General features: G+C 40.0%; 1 protein-coding gene across 1 annotated transcript in view; it reads left to right on the plus strand.

Moving 5' to 3' along the window:
- The window catches only part of LOC145396499 (uncharacterized), a 484,164-nt gene that overhangs the window by 423,814 nt on the left and 35,068 nt on the right, over positions 1 to 25,282 (plus strand). The window contains exons 11-13 of the mRNA XM_080269868.1: positions 11,861 to 12,029; positions 18,885 to 19,000; positions 21,838 to 22,039. Coding sequence (XP_080125994.1) covers positions 11,861 to 12,029; positions 18,885 to 19,000; positions 21,838 to 22,039 — 487 coding nt within the window. The remainder of the gene's footprint in view (positions 1 to 11,860; positions 12,030 to 18,884; positions 19,001 to 21,837; positions 22,040 to 25,282) is intronic.

The following is a 25,282-nucleotide window of genomic DNA, read 5'->3' on the forward strand; positions in this document are numbered from 1 at the left end:
ATGATGGTGATGATGATGATGATGATGATGATGATGATGATGATGATGATGACAGTAAATGCTGGCTGACGATTCAGATACTGATTTTGTCTAATGCCAGACATTTCCTCGGTACAGGGAACACTCACTTTCTAGGGAAACATAGCCAACAATGTGTTTGTTCTTGTTCATCGCAAAACTGCGGCATCCACACGCATACCCATCTTTTGCAATAACTCTTTTATGCAGAAATATGTAACTGGCTGTGTCAGGAAGATAGTGATAAAGAAAAAAGGGAATAATGAAAATGGTCCTATTGGTAAATAACTTACCCTTTCTTCTACGCGCACAAGGAACAAGGGATCAGCCGGTAAACCCAGGTATTGCAGTTTCCGATTTTGTGCTCAGTTACAATTCTGGCTCTGTCATATATTTAGAGAGAGCATGAAAGAAAATTAGAAAGCAGAAAATAGTCATTCTTGTTTCATATAATTACTGAGGGTATGTATTTGGAAGTGTCACAAATGTGTAGTGATCGTGAAAAATGCAAAGATGCCAAACTGATCATCCATTTTGCTCTCAACTGGATTCTCTGGTTGTATCATCAACATTCAAAGAGACCACGAAGAAAAGCAATTTAAAAATAAAAAGGGCAAACATGGATACCTTTCCTATATTCCATTATATAATTCTCCATCACTTTTTTGAAAGATCATGAAATAAACAGGAGAAAAAAATAGGCATCTTCTCTTCATGCAGTCAAGTGTCTGGTGGTATGAAACATTCTGAGTTATATAAAATGCTAGGCCTTGCTATAGGGCACGAATTATATGGTAATGTCGGAGAAGTCAAGCTGAATTGAGGATATGGTTGTTCTCGATATATTCACTTGTTCTTGCAGCTTCATATTTTCCCGAAAGGCCATTCACACACACACACACACACACACACACACACACACACACACACACACACACACACACACACACACACACACACACACACACACACACACACACACACATTCTGTCTCTGTCTCTGTCTGTCTGTCTGTCTGTCTGTCTGTCTCTGTCTCTGTCTCTCTCTCTGTCTCTCCTCTCTCTCTCTCTCCACACACACACACACACACACACACACACACACACACACACACACACACACACACACACACACACACACACACACACACACACACACACACACACACACAGAGTTGGACGAAAATAGTCAACCTTGATAGAAATGACTATATTGTCTGGCTTTATAAAGAATTTCCATAAATAAAAACATAAATAGGCTAAAATAATCATCCTCCCACCAGACAGCTACCTAAGCATACTTCTTTGAATCTTAAGCAGGGTGGTTCATGTATAACGTCCCTCTTCTATCCACTGGGCGATTTACTCTTGTTTTCTTTTTCTTTCTGTATTTTTTGTTGTTGAAAGGACGGTGCATGCAACGTTATCAATGTCTTACGTGCCTAACTTTTTAATAATTCCTCTTCCTACTACCATAGCCACACCCACATCAGCAGACTTAATCTTCTCCGGAACACGTAAGAAACTCCGTGTGAGTGTCTGGTGAACCGCTGTTTACGAACCACCTAGTATTAGTCAAAAGATTGCGTAAAAAACAAATGGGGGAATATGGTTGCCCACCTTACAGTCTAGACATTTCTTGTACCATGTACTATGACGGATAATGAAAAATATACGGACAAAAGTTTTAATCTTTTTATTCAGTTCAATTTTCCGTCCTTATAATGAATTTAAAAAAGACATGGGAAATGCAAAAAGGTGAAAAGTATCGTCCTCTCTACATTGAGTCGTAAATCTCATTTTATCACTGATTTCGGATTATTTCGAATTTTAATTAATAACGATTCATTTGAATTAGACTCAGACGACTATAGTAAATTTGGAGGCGATTCCTATTAATGATAGGGTTATTAAGGCTTTATACGAGCACAACCCTTCCAGTTCCCCCTAAGCTGAATATAATCGTATGGAGAAAACAAAAATAAAATACAAGAAGGATCAATTACAGAGTGCAATACCCGCGCCCATCAACTGGTCTAAGAATCGAACGTTTGGCTTTGACCTTTGACACTGACCTTCGATCGACTGCTTTCAAATCGGATTTCTTCATTCTTGTTTGGCTCCTAACTGTTCCTCAAACTTTGGTCTAAATCTGATCAAAACTCTTTGAGCTACCCTTGCCATATGACTTGACCATTGACTTTTTCCTCTGACCATGATTTTTGACTGACCTCTCAAAATTGTATCCCGTTTTCCCTGCCTAACCCTAAGTATTTCCACACAATGTGAATGAAATAGGAGAAAAAAAAAAAAAATGTATTTAATTTGACCTTGCCACCTGTCCTTGACGTTTGGCTTTTTTTCATCAAAAGTAACGTCAGCCCCTTGGCTGATCCTCAGCATTTCCACGAAGGTTGATTCGAATCAAAACAAAACTTTTATTCTGTTCTACACAGACACTCGGACAGAACTTTGACCTTGCCCGGTGACTTTTAATCCACTGTTCTGAAACTGGAATCTCTTTCTTCTTGACTTCTGTTCAGCCTTTACTCCAACTTAGGTCTGAATCGGAAAAAGAAACTCTGTTTAAGTTGAAATTTACAGGTCGAACTTTTACCTGACTCTATGACTGACCTTTGACCTATTGTTTCCAAAAACACATTCTCAGCACCTTGTCTGATCTGCTCTTCCATCTCGTTAGGTTAGAATCGGCTGAAAACTGTATGAGTTATTAGGTTCACAGATAGACAGAGAAAAAGACAAATAGACACAGACACATGTCAAGCAAACCATAACATCCGCTCTTGTTTGGCATGCGTAGGTGTAATGAAATGCAACTTCAAAGTGAAGGTATTATAAAAGGAAGAACGGCAAAACAGTAGCCCAATCATAGGTACTGTACTGTGATTTGTATATTTTGTCCTCACCATAAAATACGAATGATGTAAAATAAGCAGAATGGGGAAATGTTCCTAGTCACACCATTTGGTTATATTTTCTGTCTGTACCATAAATTTCTAAAGATAACGAAAAAGGCAGAAAGGCCAAAGTAGACGGTAGCAGTGTTGGTGGTATTTATGTGTCTTTTTTTTGTGAGGGGTACAAGGAGTGAGGGCTGAGCTGTTGATCCCATGACGCATGGCCCCCTGTCCTCTGGCCCTCCCTGCCTCATCGTTAGCCTTCCCTGCCTCATCTTTCTTCATCCTTTTCGTAGAGCCTCCTCGTTCTCCTCATTCTTTTTCTCGTTCTCCTGTCCCTTCTCCGCCTCCTTTTCTTGGAACCTCCTCCTCCTCCTCCTCCTCCTTCTCCTCCTCCTCCTCCTTCTTCTCCTCCTCCTCCTCCTTCTTCTCCTCCTCCTCCTCCTCCTCCTCCTCCTCCTCTTCTTCTTCTTCTTCTTCTTCTTCTTCTTCCTTCTCCTCCTCCTCCTCCTCCTCCCTCCAGCTTTCCTTCTTTATCCCAGTCTAAATGTCTTTTTCGTTCTTCTTGTCATAGAAGCTCTTCATCTTCATTCCTCTTTTCCCTTTGTTTCTTACTTTCCTCTCATGTCTGTTCTCCTTCTCCGTGTATTAAACCTCTTTTTTATTGTTCTTCACTTACTGTTTTCCCTTTCTTCTTCTTAAACTTTCTTTTTCCTCGTTTCTGGTAATCATCTTCCTCTTCCTTTTCTTTAGTTCTCTGTCCTTTTCCCCCTTCTCATTCTCTTCTTTCTCCCTCTCTTTCTCCTGCTTCCTTTTCTCTCTTTTTCATCTTTTCCAGCTCCTCCTCCTCCTCCTCCTCCTCCTCCTCCTCCTCCTCCTCCTCCTCACAGTTCTTCTTTAATCGTTCCCATTCTGTGAACAGTCTCTATTCTCGTTATCTCCTTTCTTATTCCCCCTCTCGCCTGCTTCACTGCATAGAGCTAATAACTAACTCACATATCTTTGTATCTGTTTCCCTGTAACTGTCAGTCTCTCTCTCTCTCTCTCTCTCTCTCTCTCTCTCTCTCTCTCTCTCTCTCTCTCTCTCTCTTCTGTTCATCTGGCGTGTGTATATCTGTACTTATTTCTCGACTTTCCCCATTTCATCATAAACTAATTAAGCTGTGTAGTTCCGTACGGTCATACATTATTTACCTGACGTTTTTGTTCATTCGTCCACATCCAGAATATGGGAAAAAACTAATTATAAGACTATCAGGCAATATTAAAAAATGAACATGGATGTAGTTATTTTGGAAGTTATTATTATTGCACCCATCCCATTGCACGAGTTGAGAGGCAAAGAATTAACAACGCGTGTATGTATAATAATATATATTTACATACTTAATAATTTATTTCATTATCTATTTATCTATCCATTTATTTGGAGGAACCTTTAGCCCATTTCAAGATGACTTTTATTTAACTCTTTCTTGCTATCCCAGGCAGTTGTACAAAAATCCGTATCTATTCTTTAGAATGAATTGAGAATAAGGACATGACAAGACTAAACAAAAACCGACTGAAAGGGTTAAGAGCGTCAGTAAATGGTGAAGTTATTTAACAGAGTTTTGCTCATACATGTTGACTTATGCATAATGTTTCTCTGTCAAGTCTGCGCTGAAAGTCGGACATATATTAAATACATACTAGAGCATAAATTCTCTCTCTCTCTCTCTCTCTCCACACACACACACACACACACACACACACACACACACACACACACACACACACACACACACACACACACACACACACACACACACACACGAGAGAGAGAGAGAGAAAGAGAGCAGACGAGTCGGACGTAAATCACTGAGCTCCAATCTGGGGATACCTAAGTTGTATGTATTTACGTGTCAGGCTCTTTTAGGCTAATTTGAGTGATGATCCAACAGAGTAAAACAAGTAATAGCAAAAAAATGTAGCCTAAAGTAAGTAAACATCTATAAATCAGTGTCCAGGAATGTGCTATGTTTCCCTAAGTCAGCTAGACAACACCAAGACAAGCAGATGACAGAGTGATGTAGCAACTGTAAAAAGATATTATCTTTTCTTTAAGATAGATTCATATTTTGGAATGATGCCTATAGAAGGTGCTAAGAGAAGAGACAAAGGTAAAAAACTGGATGAAGACTTCTACCCAGAACTGGTAGAAAAGGAAGTTTACAATAAGTTAGTTGAAAAAGTAAATAGACTTGAGTGAACTTTTCAAATGGGAATCTTTGAAATTAAGAAGGAGCTATGTAAACAGAAGAAAAAAAATGAGGACTTAAGAAAGGAACTAAACAGAAAAGCCACAACAGTAGATGAACTATCAGCTGAGGTAAAATCACAGAGAACGAAGGCTAGTGAAATGGGATGTACAGTTGTCAACGATGAGAGAATTATGGATGATTTCAGAAATGATACGGAGAAAATCAGGCAAGCATGCAGTCTGATGGACCGAAGTAGTAATATTGAAGAGAAAATAATCTAAACGAAATGATGAGAAATTGCAAAGATGAGGTACAAACTACGTATGCTGAAATGGTGAAAGTAAAGATTTATTTAGAAATAGAGGTAGAAGAAAAAATCGTTAGAAAGGAAGTGAAAGAAATCATAAAAAACAACCCAAAACTAGTGAGGGAAGCTGTAGAGATTTACAAATCTATAGTATTCAGTGGTGTAGGTGAAGAAGGAATAAAAAACAAAATCTCAAGAGACGAGAAGGAGATGGAAAATATAATGAATGTATTGAAAATATTGAAGGAAGTATCAGAGGATATCTATGATAAAGATATAGAAGAACATAAAAGGCTAGGGAAATATGAGAGATATGAGTAAAGGCCTCTGAAAGTCACCTTCTAGAGTGCAAACACTGCAGAGGAAATATTTAAAAATACCAACAAACTCATGGAGAAAGAATAATATTAGAAAGTATGGATAAAAAAGATGCCTGACTAAATAGAAATGGGGAATACTAAAGGAGAAGATGGAGGAAGCAAAAACAAAGAACGACGAAAGATCAGAGGAAGAGTAATTCTTTTTTACAAAGTAATTAGATTGCAGGAACGAAATTGGTACATAACCAACAGGTAATAGAAAGAAGGAAGGTAGAAGGGCCAAACTATGACAGGTATGTAAACAAGATGATTAAGTTGATGTACTCAAATGTAGATGGAATGGTATCTAAATTATTAGAGATGAAAGACTATATGAAAGAAAAGGAAGCACATATTTATTGCCCAGCTGAAACATAACCAACAGGTAATAGAAAGAAGGAAGGTAGAAGGGCCAAACTATGACAGGTATGTAAACAAGATGATTAAGTTGATGTACTCAAATGTAGATGGAATGGTATCTAAATTATTAGAGATGAAAGACTATATGAAAGAAAAGGAAGCACATATTTATTGCCCAGCTGAAACAAAATCAACCCCAAGGATATCAAACGATACCCTAAACTTAGAGAAATACAGTATATGGAAATGAGATAGAAATTTCAAAAGAGGAGGAGGAATTATGATATTAACAAAGAAAAATCTACAAGTCAAAAAAATAGAACTAGATATACCGTCACAAGTAAAACTGATTGCAGTAGAGATTAACACATCTGAAGGGAAACTAACTGTGGCAGATTTATACATTTCACCCAAAACAAACACCTGGGTAAGAGACGAATATAAAGACCTGGCAGAAAGTATAATTCAGAACTTAAGAGCATTACTGCATAGAATGGAAGAGAAACCTGAAAGAATTATGTTAACATGAGTTTCCATACAAATATAAATTGGAATACTCCAGAAGTAAGAAGCCATGAAAGCTGTTGAGATCAAAAGCTTCTGGATCATGTGTAGGAGTTTTTCCTAACACAACATGTAAAGGAAGTCACCAGAAAAAGAGGATGATCCATCAGTACTAGATCTTATATTTACTAGGCAAGAAAATGATATTGACAATATAATGTATCACCCCCCATTCGACAAAAGCGACCATGCAGTATTAAACTGCAACATCAGGATTGCATATGACATAGTTAAAAATAATGAGAGTTTAAAAAGAGCCTAAACTACAAGAAGGGCAACTACCATGACCTAGAGAAGTACTTCTCGGAAACAGATTGGGAGGAGGAGCTTAGAGGATGATTTAAAGGTTATATATAGAAAATTCTGTGAATTTTATCAAGTAGGAGTCCAAAATTACATCCCTGAGCACAGGGAAACAGAAGTGAAAATAAAGAAATGGTTAAATACAGAATATAAATAATCAAAATAGAGAAAAAAGACACAATAATGAGAGGGCATATAACAGCTATAAACAGGTAAGAAACGATTATACAGGGATAAGGAGAGAAGCTCAAAGACAGTTTGAGGAAGACATAAATACAAGTAGTGATCAACTGAAGCTATATTACAGCTACATCCGCAGCAAAACCAAAGTTTCTTTATAAAATACAGCCCATTACGGACGAGGGGATCATCTATACAAAGGAAAAGATATTTGTAAAATACTAAATAAAAATTTCCAATCAGCTTTTACAGAAGAAAATGATTTTGAGAGAGATGATATGGAACATGCATGCCCACACATATTACCAGATATACAAATATCAGAAAAAGAAGTACAGGAAGAGTTAAGTAAATTAGACAGAGGAAAAGCAAATGGTCCTGACGAAATTTCATGTTGGATGCTACACGAATGTGCAGAAGAGTTAAGCAGGCAATTATATTTAATATTCAAGGAACCCTTAGGTCAAGGTAAACTACCTGATATTTGGAAGAAAGCAAACATTGTTCCTCTATTCAAGGAAGCGAATGGACAGAACTTATTCATCTACCGACCAGTATCACTGACCAGTATAGTATGTAAGATACTAGAGAAGCTGATAAAAAAGTTTGGGTAAACAATCTAGAAGAACACAATATGATAACAGAAAGGCAGTTCGGTTTTAGAATGGGATAATCATGTGTTACTAATCTATTAAGTTATTATGAGAGTGTTGCAGAAACATTATAGAAAAGAGAAGGATGGGTGGACAATATCTATTTAGGTTTCAAGAAAGTATTTGACAGAGTACCGCACCAAAGACTTTTATAGAAACTGTACCATCAAGGAGGAATCTAAGGCAACCTGTACTGTTGGATGCAGGATTTCCTCAGAAAAATTGAAATGAGAACAGTACTCATCATGGAGAGAAGATAACTGCGGAGCTCCACGGGGCTCATTGCTGGCACCAATTATGTTTTTAGTATATATAAATGACATAGACAGTATCATTGGAAATGGAAGCTATCTAAATATGTTTGCTGATGATGCAAAAATACAAGGGAGAATTACTAAAACAGATTCTGTTGGAGAGCTACAAGAAGAATTAAACTTCATGAATGGAGCAATAAATGGCAAATGGAATTCACTGTGTACAAGTGTCATGTAATTAAGTTTGGTAAAAGTGAAAAAAAGACCAAATTGGGATTATAATTAAGGAAGCTGAACCATAAACATATCAGAAAGGAAAAAGGACTTAGGAATTATTATGAATAACAGACTATCTCCGGCTGACCACATCAGTGAGAAGGTACGGAACATATATACACTGCTTGCTAATATGAGAATAGCACCCACATATTTAATTGAAGACATGCTGAGAAAGATAATATATCATTTATCAGACCAACCCTGAAGTATGAATCGGTAGTCTGGAATCCTCATCTCAAAAAACACATAGATAAGATTGAAAACTACAAAGGGCCGCCACAAGGTACCAAGCTTAAGGGATCTAAGCAACGAAGAAAGACTAGAAAAACTGAATTAACCAACACTACACGAGAGAAGGAAAATAGGAGACATGATTATGCTATATAAATGCATCTCAGGGAAAGAGAAAATAGACGTAAATGAGTATATAACCCATGGGGAAGCATCAGCGAGAGGACACTGCAAAAAACTACATAAAAAGGGGGGTGATAAAGACGTAAGGAAATTCAGTTTCCCAAATAGGGCAATTGATCAGTGGAATGCAGTATCGAATGAAATAGTGTGTACCAAAACAGTTCATAAATCTAGGTGTATGTATGATAAAAATGGTTTAATAAACGGGACAACAGTAGCTTGACTCATTCCTGTAAAGATACAGTTTATTAGGTATGAAACAATTAGGTAAGAACACACACATACACACACACACACACACACACACACACACACACACACACACACACACACACACACACACACACACACACACACACACACACACACACACACACACTCAATCTGTAGGAAAATGTCAAAACCTGTAAAAGTATGAAAGTAACACAATAATATCCCTTCTCTACCTCCCTCCACCCCCCCAGACCAACCACCAAACTTGGACTCTCAAGCACTGAAAAGAAATAACAATAATAAAGAGGAAATGAAGAGAATCCCTACTTCTTTATAAATATTCGAGCAACACGGTAATTTCCTTTCACTCCTATCCCCCCATCCTTCTGCCAAACTTGGAATTAGAAAGTAATTGTAATAATGCCCAAACTTGAATAAGTATTTGAGTATTAGACTAATATCTCAGTATCCCACTAACCCCATATCCACCCCCGGAGAATAATAATAATAATAATGATGATAATAATAATAATAATAATAATAATAATAATAATAATAATAATAATAATGATAATTGTAGTAGTAGCAGTAGTAGCAGTAATGTAAATAATAATAATGATAATAATAATAATCATCATCAGTAAAGTGTGCTCTGTGAGCTCGTGACGAGTGAGCGAGCTCCATGTTATCTCAGTTTCTCTCTGATATATTATTTTTTCATGATGGCAGCTGACCAATGAAAAATAAACTGGAACGAAAGACATTACCTCACACACACCCACACAGATATGGAAACACACACACACACACACACACACACACACACACACACACACACACACACACACACACACACACACACACACACACACACATATGCACAGAGAGAAACACTCACACTCACAACACTCACACACGTCAAGTGAAAGCAATAATATGGCTAAGGGTTTGTTTGAGCAACATAGGTTCCAACGGTAGGCGAGTCGTTGTTTAAAATGATGCGCTGTAGCACTCATCACACGCGCAATGCAAAATTGTACAATCTCCACTGCCAGCCTGCCGTGTCGACGAAAATGAAATGATAAAAACTTGGTTATTGTTGAGGTGATTAATGCCAGAAATGGGATGTTTTTCCTTGATTTCACCTTCAAAACACAGCAAAAACGTTATTGTAAAATTTAGGCGGCATCTCCGATTTTTTATTGCTAGAGAGTCGATGCCAATAAAACACATTGTTACGACTGTAGAAATTTTCAAATCTGATTTCGTATTTGAGGCGTTTATCGATTAGAGCCGAACACTTCCTTGGAAAACTCGAGATGCGATGCGGTTCCTACGCTTATATGGGTGAGGTTTTGATTGATAACAAAATTTAGTGAATGAATGTATCACTTGCAGAGAAAATTTCAACTCTGCCTCACATAGGGTAAAGTCATTGGCTTCTGCTAAGCGTGACGGTCGGGTCGGGCCTGGCCGGGTCTGACCGGGCCGCCCATCACCAAAATTAACTGAGGGTAAACATCGCTCGCTCGCTCGTAATAACAATAACAGGTACAGCTGCGGATATTTCATTCGTACCTTATTGATACTATGTTAAAAAAGATAATATCTCGATATGTGAACCAGTAATATCCAGACAGATTAGAAGTACTGAAATCTGGCTTCATTAGTTCAGTGCGCTAGACTTGTAAAAGGATTGTAGAGTGCTTTTGTACAAGGAATGAAATATAAAAGTCAGCGGTCCCATCTAGCCATATTTCACTATCTCCGTCTCTGATTGTAACCGGAAATGGTGGGTGGATTTCGTGGAGGAGTCCAGAGTGAAGAAATGAAGGATTGAAAGCGAAAGAAAAATGTCATAAAAGGTTACATTAGGGCGGGGAAAGTGCGTTGTCGCGTTACTCTCTCTCTCTCTCTCTCTCTCTCTCTCTCTCTCTCTCTCTCTTTTTCTTCGTTATCTATTTCTTTCTGTTTTAGTTCTCTGTATCGATCTCTATTTCTGTCTCTGCTTAAATCATATAAAATATCCATGATACGATAACAACAGAACCAGCTTAGCAGTCAGTATTCCTCATTTTAAGCCTGATGGTAAAGGAAAAATATATAACCCACGTATTACCTGCTTGACGTGAAAAAAGCGGGGTAATAGAGGCTTTAAGACACAATCCCCTTTCCTCCACCACCTCATTTTTATGTTGTGACCTCAGCACCTAACATTGCAGTGGGACTTACTTTTTCCTGTGATTCATGTCTCGAAAGAAGGCAGGGACAAATAGTTATAGAAATGTTAGGATGCTTCTAATGGTGACAGGGATGGTTGTGATGATGATGATAAATATGACTGATGATTGTGATGGTGATGATGTAAATGACTGTGATGATTGTGATTGTGATGCCGTGCCGATGATAGTGACAGGGTTGACGAGGGTGGTGATGATTATGCATGTAATGATAGTGATGGTGTGGATGTTGATAATAATAATGTTGATGGTATGTGGTCAGATAATGGCGATTGTGATGATGGCAGTGTCGACGATATTAATGACAATGGCGATGACATTGAGAACGATGATGATAATGATGCTGATGGTGATGAGCGCGAGGATGACAACGGTAGTAATGATGATGTTGCTGATGATATCATGGATGAATGTAATTTTAACAGACAGGAAATATTCATAACGTGATTTGACCAGTGACAGTAAATATTCATACAAATACGCCAACGTTTTTCAGAAACGAGAATGTTATCAATATGACAGTAAATATTCATATAAACTTTCCTAAATTTTTCAGAAGCGAACGTCCCTAAGGCACCAAGACGAGGGCCTGACGTCACTGGGGTGGGTGAAGGCAGAGAACACGAGCTGGGGCCACGGCAGCAGGAGGCAGAGGGCGGAATGTCTAGCCAGGAACACTGTGGGGCCCGCTGAACTGCCGTGTGTCTTCAGTATACTATTAATAGGTGAGTGTTCAGTCGATTTTACTTATTCTTGCATCTAAGTATGTGGGTAATGGAGAACAGAGTGCCAGTTGTTCAGTCGATTTTACTTATTTTTGCATCTAAGTATGTGGGTAATGGAGAACAGAGTGCCAGGTCGAATTAATTATGGGGCCTGCTGAACTGCCGTCCCTCTTGAATAAACTACTGGTGATCGGTGGGTACTCAGTTCTAATATATATGATATTGCCTGTTCACTATTCAGGCAGGAAAGAGCAGACTGCCAAGTAAGGAACTATGTGAGGTTTGCTGAACTGCCATGCATTTTCGGTACACTAGTACCTGTGTGTGCTCAGTCGAAATCTGTCCACTGTATCATGTGTTGCATCCCTGGCCAAGGACTCTTTATTCCTCTCCTGTTGCCTGTAGAACTGAATCGCTGACATACATTATAAAATCGGCAGCCGCATGTAGTGTTTTGGTGGGAATTATGGGTGCCTAACTTGCACGGGAGTTTTGTGAAGGTCCTCATTTACAATAGTATTCACACGTCCAACTAAAATATTGACCTAGATTTGGAAAGTGGATGTGTGTTTAGTAGTCTGGAGGAATCTTCGTTGCATGTTTTTTTTGCTGGTTGCTTACTTGATTTTTGTGAGGCCATTGTACGTTGTTAGTCATTCTTTTAGTCTCTTGCTCTATTCTGAATTGGAAGGAGCTAGAAGAAAACATGGGTGCAATAGAGTTCAGCTTTATTCTCAAGTAGTTTCGGCTATGGTTTTTTCAGGGGAACCAAAGCAGTTCACAGATTCACTAAGCATATGTCCGGGAAACGTGGGTCGCATTATACTGTACATAAGTTCAGTGAGCCCGTGAGGTTCCTTAGTTCTCTTGCAAATTCCATAAGAGAAAGTACTCGGAAAGAAAGCTCAACTCTGTTTCATTCGCGTTTTCTTCCAGTTCCTTCCCACACTTTTCAAAATGTCTCTATATTACCTACCGGTATTCATAAGCTGCTCTTTCCTCTAAACTTTTCTCTCTCCCGTTATCAGAAAACCGTGTAAAGTTTCATTGCAAGGAGGAGGGAGATGGTAGTGCAATCAGCAGCATACTCGGTTGGAACTGAGAGATTTCGAGTGATACTCCTAAGTCTACCACCAGGCCTCAAGATGAAGTTTTATTTCCTCCAATGTGCTTGTTACCTATACAGAAAAACAAAAAGGAACTGGATATAAAATGACAATTGTGTGTTGCATCCTAGGGAAATATTTGAGTGCTTTCACTGTTAGCGACATTTTGTGTGTGTGTGTGTGTGTGTGTGTGTGTGTGTGTGTGTGTGTGTGTGTGTGTGTGTGTGTGTGTGTGTGTGTGTGTGTGTGTGTGTGTGTGTGTGTATGTGTGTGTGTGTGTGTGTGTGTGTGTGTGTGTGTTTAGGCTGTTTCTTACCCACATGAGAGCGGCCTAGAATACCAAGTTAATCCCCAGGACTTGTTCATTCCCCCGAAATTCACCTCCTCACCATAGTCGTCCTCTTTCCCTGCCTTCTTTCCGAAATTTTTTGAAGACCATATAATTTTTTTCTTTTTCTCCAGCCCTCTTTTGGAGCTGCTTTCAAACCTTACAACAGTTTGACTACTTTTCTTGTCAGTTATGCGGTGCGCGTGTTTGGAAGGTGGCGGTGCGGTGCGGTGGTGGCATTCCGGCTGTCTTGTCAGATTTGTGGTACGCGTGTTTCCAAGGTGCTGGTGTGGTGTTGCTGATGCAATTGGGATCAAAAGTTTGCCTTCTGTTTCCCTGTGCTTGCTTCAAACTTCGTGCAGGTCTGTCGGTTTCTTCCCTGACGCATCATATCAAGGAGAATCATCTACTGTAAGGGCAGAGAAATATACTGAGCCTCTATTGGCGGAATATTAGCTTGCAGAGGAAAGAGAAAAGCAAGAGAGGTTAAATATTAAACGAGATTTTTACCTCGACTGCTTCGTTCCTGCTGCAGCGGAGAGAGTTTTGGTTCAATTCCTGGTCTTACCATGCCCTCTGGACCAAATATTTACTCCAATCCCTTCGTATCCTAGTAGTAAAATAGGGACCCAAATATAAACCGACCTTTGGAAGTCGTATTCTGGGAGAATGTTTGGACGATATCCTTGCCAGTGTCGTGTTGCGTGTGTCATGTTGGCTGCCTTCTCTGTTTTCTATGTTCGGGTTTCTCTCTCTTTGCCTTTGTTCCTTCCCTTTTATATACGTTTCGCACCTCTTTTTCTGTTTGTTTTGTACCCTTACTCTCTTCCCATCATTACTATCCTAACTATTTGCTCTCATCATGCTTTATTATCCGTACCGTCTTTTCAACTCCCTTATGCATAAATACTTTGTATCTTCTAACTCCTTCGCTTTCGCTTCCTCCCCTCCCTCAGTATTCTTTCACTCACTATTCTGTGCCTTTTCATTTCCCTCCTCTTGTTTCCGTCCTCCATTTACTTCTTCCTCTCCCCTTCCTTTTCCCACCATTTCATTTTGATTTAGATTATTCTTTCCTTTTCTCCCCTTGCTCCTCTTCCCCTTCCTTGTAGTACTCTTACGTTCACCAGTTGTTCATCATTTCTCTTTCTACGTCGGGTTTTCTCCTCCATTTATTCTTGTATTTCCCTTTCTTATTTGCTATCGCTTTCCTTTATATATTCCAGATCTTCCTTCTCTTTATCTCTTTTCTCTTTTCCCTCCATTTCTTTCATGTTCACTATTTGTGTCCATTTGCTCTTTGCACTTGGAGTTTCCATTCTTTCATTCATCTTCCTCCCATTTTTTTCTGCCATACTTTTTGGATTATTCCTTAGATTGTTTCTTCCCGTTTTCCCTAACTCATTTCCCTTCCAATTCCGTCAAATCCTGGATTTATCTTCTCTTACGACACTGCATTTTCATTTCTGTCTTCTTTGAACCTCCTTCTACCTTGCCTTCGTTTTCCCATAGACAGTCCACCGGTTTCTCCTAATTCGTTCTTTTCCCATTCTCTCCAGTTCCAGTTCCCTAATGTTCGCTATTTGTCTAGTTTCTGTCTTTCCAATTCGTGCTCCCAGTTCTCCTTCATGCATCCTTCCTTTCTCTAAACCCTTCAGTTTAGCAGCCCTAACAGATGCTCTTATTACACTAAGGCCTCCACTAAGATGGCATCTTTTGCATGCTGACTTCCGAATAGATCATTTTACACAATTGAACCCATTGAATCCGGTGATGTATTTTCAGTTTATTCATTCCATCATTAAATGAACCTTATTCAACTTCAGAAAGATCTCTCGTACTGTACGGTTTAATGAACTCTATAGTTATCTGACCCATCCGACCGTAAAAGTTCTAAGCTGAGGGAAATTGTCTGAAATGATCAAGAACAAAAATAAAGATTGCGTTCTCGAAATGAAGGGGCTAATGGTGATCTCTCTTAAAGGAAGATTTGGAAATGACTTTCTTCGGTCACTCTTGGTGAGATATTTCCTTTTCTGATTTACTTGTACTCTCGCTACTCGTGGTTGGTGGCGGCGATCATCATCTACTCATTTGATGCAGTGCCTCCTACTTCAGCGATTATACACCGAGTGATAAGCCTAATGATTTCATGGAAACTACTAAATCATAGGCGAATAATGGGGTGATGAGGAGGCTACTACGATGCCCCTGTAAACTGGTGCAAAGACGCAAATGTGGCGTTCATCCAGGAAACAAACCTTCACACTCTTCCCCGCGACTGCCTAAGGCGAGGCGCTCTTCATCACAAGGGAACTTCGGTACACTGCACTGGATGGCCCTGCAGGGCGATTGCTTGCCCGCGGTTGATGGGTTTGCTCGGCCGGGCAAACTGGAGTTACTCTACTATTTCTACTACAACTACTACCATTGTTTTACTTCTGGTACTGTTGCTATTGTCTTGCTACCGAGAGACGATTTGAAGCCGCTAAGAAGACATCCCTCAGGCTGACGGTATTAATTAAATATATACTCGTACTATGTTCACTATTTTAAAAAATACCAATGAAATGTACTAATTCAGCAGAGCGCGGGGCAGTGCTTTACAAGGCGCGTGCGTGCGTGCGTGCGTGCGTGCGTGCGTGTGTGTGTGTGTGTGTGTGTGTGTGTGTGTGTGTGTGTGTGTGTGTGTGTGTGTGTGTGTGTGTGTGTGTGTGTGTGTGTGTGAAAATAACTTTAATAATGTTTGTCTGATTTAGGCTAAACTAGAGCTGGAGAATGGGTTGAGAGTCGTCGGAGGAGATGACAACGAACTTTCTAAGCCTGGAAAAAGAGATCAGGGCAATGCAGGAATGAAATAATTTGATTCTGAGAATAAGCAGTCGAAGGCCAAGGTTGCAAGGCAAAGTTAAATGTTTCACTCTTAGGCGAATTGCAGGGTGAGGGTGTTGCACTCTTAGAAAGTTCCTTATTTTGTATTATGTTTGACAGGAATACAGTTGTCTTTACTAGCTTTTACTTCTGTGCTGGAGAGGCACGCCTTCAAGTGGTGGCACTGTTTATAACCAGGCAGCTGGTTATACAAATGTCCACCTGCTTCCTCCCTATCCCTCGAAAGGACAAGGATGTCCTGCTGGAAAACGGCAACTTCACCCTTCAGTTCATTGAGTTCACGTTAAAACACTTTTGAAGAGCAATGCGATGGCTCATTGTGTGTGTGTGTGTGTGTATATATATATATATATATATATATATATATATATATATATATATATATATATATATATATATATATATATATATATATATATATAATGTTCATCTGTCTGTTTGTCAGTCTGTGGAAATCGAGAGGGATGTATATAGAGCTCACCAAACATCTCTGACAGGTGTAACTTTTTACGACGAAGATGTGTATAGTACAGTTTGTGAAGTGGCGCCCACGATGGTCAGGATTAGAACGAATTAGAAAATTTAATCGTCAGTATAGTGGAAACTTTGTGGCCAGTAATCGTAGAGTTTGTAATATTCCCCTTTTTTTTTGGGGGGGGGGGGGTAACCAAGGTAAACAGACAGATAGGTAGACGACCATATTATCATTATTAGGCACAAAAGGTCGGATGGTAGATGGATTAGTGGGGTGGGTGGGCAGGGTTGGTGGAAGGGTGGGTAGTGGGAAAGTAGGTCTCTGGTAGGAATTGGTAGATGAGGAATATATCCCTGGGGAAATGGGCCCAAGGAGGATCATGGGTTCAGGGGGTAAATTGGTGCCCCTAGGCTCTTCTCCTACAAGGGCAGTGGCCTTCCAGTTTCATGAGATTTTATTTTTTTCCCCAGCTTGTGAGCATTCCATTTATTAAGAGGAGTTGCAACAACATTAGCTCCTGTATTGCAAAACTCTCCTTCAAGGCTAATAAAGTCGCTAATGTCTTAACTAGGCCTGACTGAGCCATGATTTGGAGTGGAAAGAACGTAGTCACAATATGGGACACACACACACACACACACACACACACACACACACACACACACACACACACACACACACACACACACACACACCAATAAAACGATCAAAGACAGAAACCTCAATATACACAGCGACTCTCTCTCTCTCTCTCTCTCTCTCTCTCTCTCTCTCACACACACACACACACACACACACACATACACACACACACACACACACACACACACACACACACACACAGGCGATCAAGCAACGTAAGAGGCACTAGAGAAAGCGTCACCTCTTGCACGGCTCTCAGACAGTCGAAGGTAAACATGGTCAAAGAGGCTTCGATGTGTGTGTGTGTGTGTGTGTGTGTGTGTGTGTGTGTGTGTGTGTGTGTATAGTTTTCTATTATATACTGCATGTACGTATAGGTAGTTTGCACAGAGGAATTATTTGTATGCTCATGTATGCGGGTGAAGTTGCTATCTGTATGTGTTCTTGCTTAGAGGTGTAACATGTATGTGTGTGGACAGTTATAATATAGTGAGTGTGTGGCTACCGATGACCCTACGAGGCACTGTCATGAAAGTGAAGTGTGACTACAGCCTTCATCACTCTTAATCAGGAATCATTGAGTAAACAGAGCCAAAGTCCAGAGTTTAGTCGAAGCATCGTTACAAATCTTTAAACAACTCTAAGATATCATTTTTTTTTTCCCAAGAACTTCCAGCAAGTCTTGAGAATTAATTAGCTACTTTTGCTTTTAGTTCATACAAAACATCTCCTGCATCATAGCCAGTCTCAGTCGGTGATTTCTTAAGAGGAAACGTGGCATCATATGTGTGTGTGTGTGTAAAGTGGTTTGTGTTATGTACTCTCTCTCTCTCTCTCTCTCTCTCTCTCTCTCTCTCTCTCTCTCTCTCTCTCTCTCTCTCTCTCTCTCTCTCTCACTCAATAAAGCTACGCTTACTGAAACAACTGAGGACTCTCTGCATACTTCATAACTCAAGGGCAAATTTTAAGGGTGTTATTTTAGTAGCGGGATTATTAAATCTGTGTTATCTGACAACACGAACTCTTACCTCCTGAATATAATTAAAAAGTGTAGGACCTTCAGAAGTAATTATTTTTTGTTTCCTATTATTCCCTTCGATTTTGGTGCATTCTCCTAATCATCTGTGAAAACAGCGTATAATAAGCCATCATCATCATCATCCTGATTCCCACCTAACAAACAGGATGATATAAGACGCAGAAACAGAAAAAACATAAGTTTAGAGTGATGGTCAATTCCTACCCCAGTTTCGTGCTAAACACACACACACACACACACACACACACACACACACACACACACACACACACACACACACACACACACACACACACACACACACACACACACCTAGAGAAATGGTCAGTAGGAATAAGTAAAAAAATAATAAATATTCTGATTCTCTTCTCAGAGCAACCGAGCACGCTGATTGGCTGTTACTACCATGACGTCACCACTGACTCTGCGGCCGTCACCTGCTCGCCGGGGGCTGTGATTGGTCAGCTGCCCCAGACCTACCACATCGAGGTGAGCTGACTGGTTCTCCTATGTATGACGTCAATCTTACGTCAGAGAACTGTCAAGGGTATTATGAAATCTTGAGCTCAGAAGAAATTCATCACTGATACACTTCATCCTCTGTAACTTTACTTAAATTATCCATCTCATTAACCTTTATGCTTTGCGATAACAGATTAAAAATAATACTGAAGTCATAAAGAAGTGCTGTGAAAAAGATTTAGGGTCGTAGTATTGGGTTATTATTCCACTGAGTTGCAACAAGAAATTAACGTAAACAAAATGCTATGGGCAGGTTGAAGAGCCCATGTATTCCTTTGTTCTGAAAATGAGCTTTGGGAAATTACCTTCAAAACGAGGAAACTTTCTGGCTAAAAAAGGAGGACAGTCTCAAATGGTCTGTTTTTCGATGGCATAAATTTCGTAACAGCACTTTTTTGAGCGATATATATGTTTTCTTTATTCCATCTTAACTTTCAGATACTGGAAAGACTCTTAGTGGCTAACACAGTCATTTAGTGTTAGCCAGATTTGATTACTGCATTGGATTACTGCATTCCATCCATCCAGCCATCATCTAATGCTACGTTGCTCCATGAGAAGCGTAGGAGGTCGGGGCTAGGCAAGTTGGTCCTGACATGAGAGTAACCAGCCTCACTCATCCCTGAGTGGCATTACGTGATCAATAAACCCCAACCATCCCTTGGATATAAACCTTCACCGGCTCAATCCAAATGGAGCGCCATAATTACCCACTTAACCACCAACGCCATGATTTGGTTATATGGTTACCACCCAGCGTAGTAAATGGTTTCCTGGTGTACAGGAAACCATTTGGTTTGTCACTCAGTGTAGAGTCACCCACGGGCAGACCGAAGAGGAAAGAATGAAGGAAAGAATGACAGAAGAAGGAGTGTAAAGTCACCCTTAGGCAGAAGGATGAGGAAAGAATGAAGGAAAGGAAGACAGAAGAGGACGGAAGGAAAGAAGGATGGAGGAGAGGAAAGGGCATACACCCGAGAGCAGCACTACATCGAGTGAGTGGATGGTGAGCTCCCTCCCCCCTACCACAATTACTGCAATTAAGCTGTTGCTGAGATCAGTGTTTCTTGCTGGGTAATAACAGCTATGTATTTCGAAGTAGTATTGATGTCGTTTGATGTAATTGGGGTAATTCAATAGCAGATTATAGAGATCAGAGCTTGATTATTGCCTCTGGGTTGTAAAGTGTATTAGTATTACTAGTCTCTCATACCGAGGACGTAGTTTTCATTTTAATCTTGCATCTGCTACACAATTATACCAGATTTTAAGAGAGCCCCCTAGTAGTGAAGGGGTTACTGAAGGCCCTATGTAACCCCTGTAGTGTGAAAAGTCTGCTCTTCAGTAAACCATATCTAGCAATTTGGAATTAGGAAGAATAGATTACAAATGGCGTTCTCCCAGTGAAGGTACTGATTAATTATCAAACAGTTCCGTGTCTAATTAATTTAATTTGATGTAAGAGGAGTAGTTACTATCAGCTTATAGAGATCAAAGCTGGACTAATGTGTGGGAGTGTACGGTATTGGTGGGGTATTAGTATTATTAATGGGACGGGGGGGGGGGACACGAGAACAGCTGTGTTAAAGCGGATATTGTGTCCATTAATTGATATAGAATGGCTGGTGGTGTGTGCTGGGGAAACGGAGACAATAGTAAGTAGAGTTTAGATAGGATGATGTTAATCTACACATGTGGGTTACAACTGTTATGCGTAATATTATGAACAAAATATAGAAAACATGTTATTCCATGCAGATGGTATTTTCAGACAATATTAGTGAACACTCTAGAAACAAAGAATATATGAATTTAATTAAGTACTAGAGAGCAAGATGTGAGCAGTAGGAGCGTTATGATGAACAAGATAGATGTTAGTTAAACCAGGCCAAGTCTGATCAATAACAGGCAAATAGCTATGATAAACGGGACCCGTAGTACGATAAGCAACAGCTTTATTTTAATAAGCCAAATAGGTGTGATAATTGGTGCAAACAGTAGGCACTGGAGGGGGGCATTGTAGTAAACAGTAAAGGTATTGCAATGTACAGGAAAAGTGTAAGGTATTATGATAAGCAAGACAGGTGATAAGGTGGTTGGGTGTTAAAATAAGCAAGACGGGTGTTACAAGAGGGTGTACGGTATACGTGTATATATGTGTTAGAGCAGCAGCAAATAGTTTTAATTAGCAAGTCAGGTGTGATGAAAAGCAGAACAGATACTATTGTTAGCAGAATAGGTAGGAAAAGAACAGGTGCATATTAGTCAAACATGTGTGATACTAAGATGACAAGTCTGACAATACAATTGTTTATTAGTAGGACAGACAGGTGTTTAGTAGTAAGACAGGTGTTAATAAGCAGGATAAGTGTGATATTTGGTGTATGCGTCAGGTACGAAGTTTTTTTTTTTTTTTTGTGTCCGACTCTGAGCATAGGCTTCACAGCCTGCTCTCAAGGCCCAGTAGTCCTCCTACATACCATACACCTCCCCACATGTGGTAATGTGACAATAATAAATAGGGAAACGGTTGATACGAAGCATGACCGATGTGATGAGTGATATAATGAGGAGGGCAGATGTGGCAAGTGCTGTGGTAAGCAAGCACGTTCGATATTTGGTTTGTGCTGCAGATGCGAGTAATCGGCAACGTAATAAATAAGGTACATGTTAATGAGCAGGACATGTGTGACAGGAGAGGTTTTATAAGAATTATAACGGCTGTTAATATGTAAGTCAGGTATTACAAGATGGTAAAGTATGAACGACCACTGGACATATATAATAACTGCTGTATTATTCAGGTGCGGGAGGGTGGTAAGGTGGTGGGTCGGTACAACAACACAGAGCCTCGCTTCAACCTGACCTCTCTGGCCCCGGGGCGAGACTACTTGCTCTACATGTACGCCAGTCACGCCAGGGGACGCGGACATGCAACCTCACTCATCATGCGTACACACACACCCAAGGCAGAGCAGGTGGCGCCAGAGCAGGTCTCCGTGAAATGTAAGTGCTGGGGGGTGACGGGAGAGGGTGAGGGTGGAAGTGGGATGAGGGAGGGTGCGAGGAATGTGAGCAGTAAAGGTAGTGATGGACTGAGTACACTGATGAAAGGAAGATTGTGAATGCGGAGCACGCAAAGCAGAGGTGTCTTACTGAGGTACGGAATGGATGAAAGGTATTATCAGAGGAAAGGACGATGTAAGGAGAGATGGAGAAGTAGAAGTGGATGAGAGGTGAAGAGCATGTGGAAAGTATAAAGAAGCATATTGGGAAGGGAGGAGTGTAGAGGGCAGGGAGGAAATGTGTGTAAGAAATAAGAATTCTGTAGGTACATTGTGGGAATGGGGGGGGAAGATGAAAGACATTTTGGGAGTAAGACTGATGGAAGGAGAACAAAAGAGAAAGTAAGTGAGATTGAAAATAAAGGAAGATAGGTGTAGAGGAGGGAAAGTGGAGCAAGTGTCCGCCAAATTTACTATAAGTGAATGAAAAAAAAAATCGAGTGGGAATGGTGAACTGTATAACATGTGAAGGAAAGAAGAAAGATGAAAGAGTTGTGCCTGATTTGTAGACATGAAGTGATAAGCAACGAAGATGAAAGGAGCTATACCTAAGGTGTGGAAGAGACATTTGAATGTAAGGCAAATTGAGTTATACTGTGTGCTAGTTGCAGAAAACTGAGAAAGATGAAGGGGAGCTGTGCGTTAGATCCCGTCATCATCAAATGCGTACTGGCACGGGCGGGTATGACCAGGAGTGCTGTATCACTAGATCAAATAAAAGTGGCATGTATGGGTTCCAGTGAAACAAAACTCACGCCCACGAAAGCAACCATATGGTATGGACGGGTCGCTGAAATGGTATAAGACGTGGGAATGAGAGAGAGAGAGAGAGAGAGAGAGAGAGAGAGAGAGAGAGAGAGAGAGAGAGAGAGAGAGAGAGAGAGAGAGAGAGAGAGAGAGAGAGAGAGAGAGAGAGAGAGAGAGAATAATTTAATATCAGACGATAATGTTAGTGCCTGGGAGGGTGGAGAAAGTGAGCGGAATGGACGATGTGAGAGCAAAGGGTGAGAGAATACGAGGATTAAAGGTATCGAACAATGTGTGAGAGAGTAACTCATCAACAAAATGTGAATTAAATAAGATTGTCCAGTGGTATTAAGGAAAAGGTAAAAAACACAATCGTACTGAAGAGATTTTAGGCTGAATATGTTTAGCAAGTGGGTAGGTGAGAGAGATCTATATATAAACTTGATGACGCCAGGCTTAAGCTTTGATAATGCCTCAGGCGGGGAGATGTATATGTCTCTTGATGTGTCGCTGAAATAGAGAGAGAGAGAGAGAGAGAGAGACTGTTAAATAGCTTTACACGGGCAGAGAGACTTACACTTTTATGATCCCTACGAACAAACCTTTAAGCGTCCTTCAAGTGTCCAACTCTGGGCAGAGGTTTCAGTAGCCCAGTCCCTTAGCCACAGCAGTGCTCTTACGTACAATACACATTCACATGTAGGCACATCGGCACTAATATCCACCGTCAATATTGAACATATGATACGGCCGTATTTTACAAGAGTCACCTGCTGGTATTAACGGGGGTGCTTTTACACGTCGATGGGTCTTATGGTAGATCAGCGCACACTGTTTTGACGAAATTCGAGTTCTTAAGCTGCCCCCTGCCACAGTGAGGAATCGGACTCGGGTCTGCTGGGAAAGCTGACCACTTCATCGATTCGGTCATACCTTACACACACACACACACACACACACACACACACACACACACACACACACACACACACACACACACACACACACACACACACACACACACACACACACACACACACACACACACACACACACACACACACACACACACACACACGCACACACAAAATTATCTATCTGTCTATCTATCTCTCTATCTATCTATCTGTCTATCTTAATATATATATAAAGGGGGAGAAAGATGAACAGATAGCTAGGCAATTAATTATATTATATATATATATATATATATATATATATATATATATATATATATATATATATATATATATATATATATATATATATAGTGTGTGTGTGTGTGTGTGTGTGTGTAAGAGAGAGAGAGAGAGAGAGAGAGTGGCTGGTATGTAATGTAGGTGGTGGGATTATTAGTATGTGTAGCGAGTGTGCCAGTGAGCTTTGATAAGGCCTCGAGCAAGCGAGAGAGAGAGAGAGAGAGAGAGAGAGAGAGAGAGAGAGAGAGAGAGATGATCTCTCTTGGACCGAGAAAGTGGTAGAATGGGATTGTGTGTGTGTGTGTGTGTGTGTGTGTGTGTGTGTGTGTGTGAAAGTGAGTATTTCTAGTAAATTTAGAATTTGAGTGATTTAATGTTTGAGTGTATTTGTAAGTTGAATCAGAGCCTAGAGTTTGAGGAAGATAGGAAAGGGGATCGTGTAGACTTACAGTGTATGAGTTCATAAATTACACTACTCGACAAATTTCAACTTTTTATCTAGCTCAGAAATGAGAATGGGTGATTTGGGTTGAACTGACTGTGCTGAGTACAGGTATGGCGGCTTTTTCTCTGTCACGCACAGATTGTCCGAAATTTAGCCTTGAAATTTTTCTTCCACTAGTCAGAAATCAATATGCTGCTATCGCCTGGTTATGCCGAGAACAATTTGCGGGCTCCTAGGCTTTGGTTCCGTCTCCCTTCTATTAACAAACATACAGATGCTTTCAGACTGGAAAGGTTACCTACAGATGTTATCAGCATGGAAAGATTACTGTACTGTTTTCAAATTGGAAAGATTACATTCCGATGTTATCAAACTGGAAAGGTTACATTCCGATGTTATCATACTGGACAGGTTACATACAGATGTTATCAAAGTGGAAAGGTTACATTCAGATGTTATCTAACGAAAGGGTGCATTCCGATGTTATCACACTGGACAGGTTACATACAGATATTATCAACTCCTTCAGTGCCAGTGGCTCTACAAATTACAATGAAATAGGGTGTTATCAGCAAGAATATACTATAAAGACACGTTTATCTTGCTGAAGGTGTTAAGAGAGTATTTTTTTAAATCAAGCAATATAAAGGGGGTGTAAAAGTAATACGCATAAACAAAGTAAAGTACATTATTCCATCGCTGTATGTAAATTTCGCCGTGAATACAGTTACTTATAGTACCGTTTTTGATGATTTCTTTTTGTACTCTACATCGATTTTTCGTGTCAGCACCC

This window comes from Coenobita brevimanus, chromosome 38, assembly GCF_032717465.1.
Source record: "Coenobita brevimanus isolate Jiangsu-jjx chromosome 38, ASM3271746v2, whole genome shotgun sequence".
In the NCBI taxonomy this organism is placed as follows: Eukaryota; Metazoa; Arthropoda; class Malacostraca; order Decapoda; family Coenobitidae; genus Coenobita; species Coenobita brevimanus.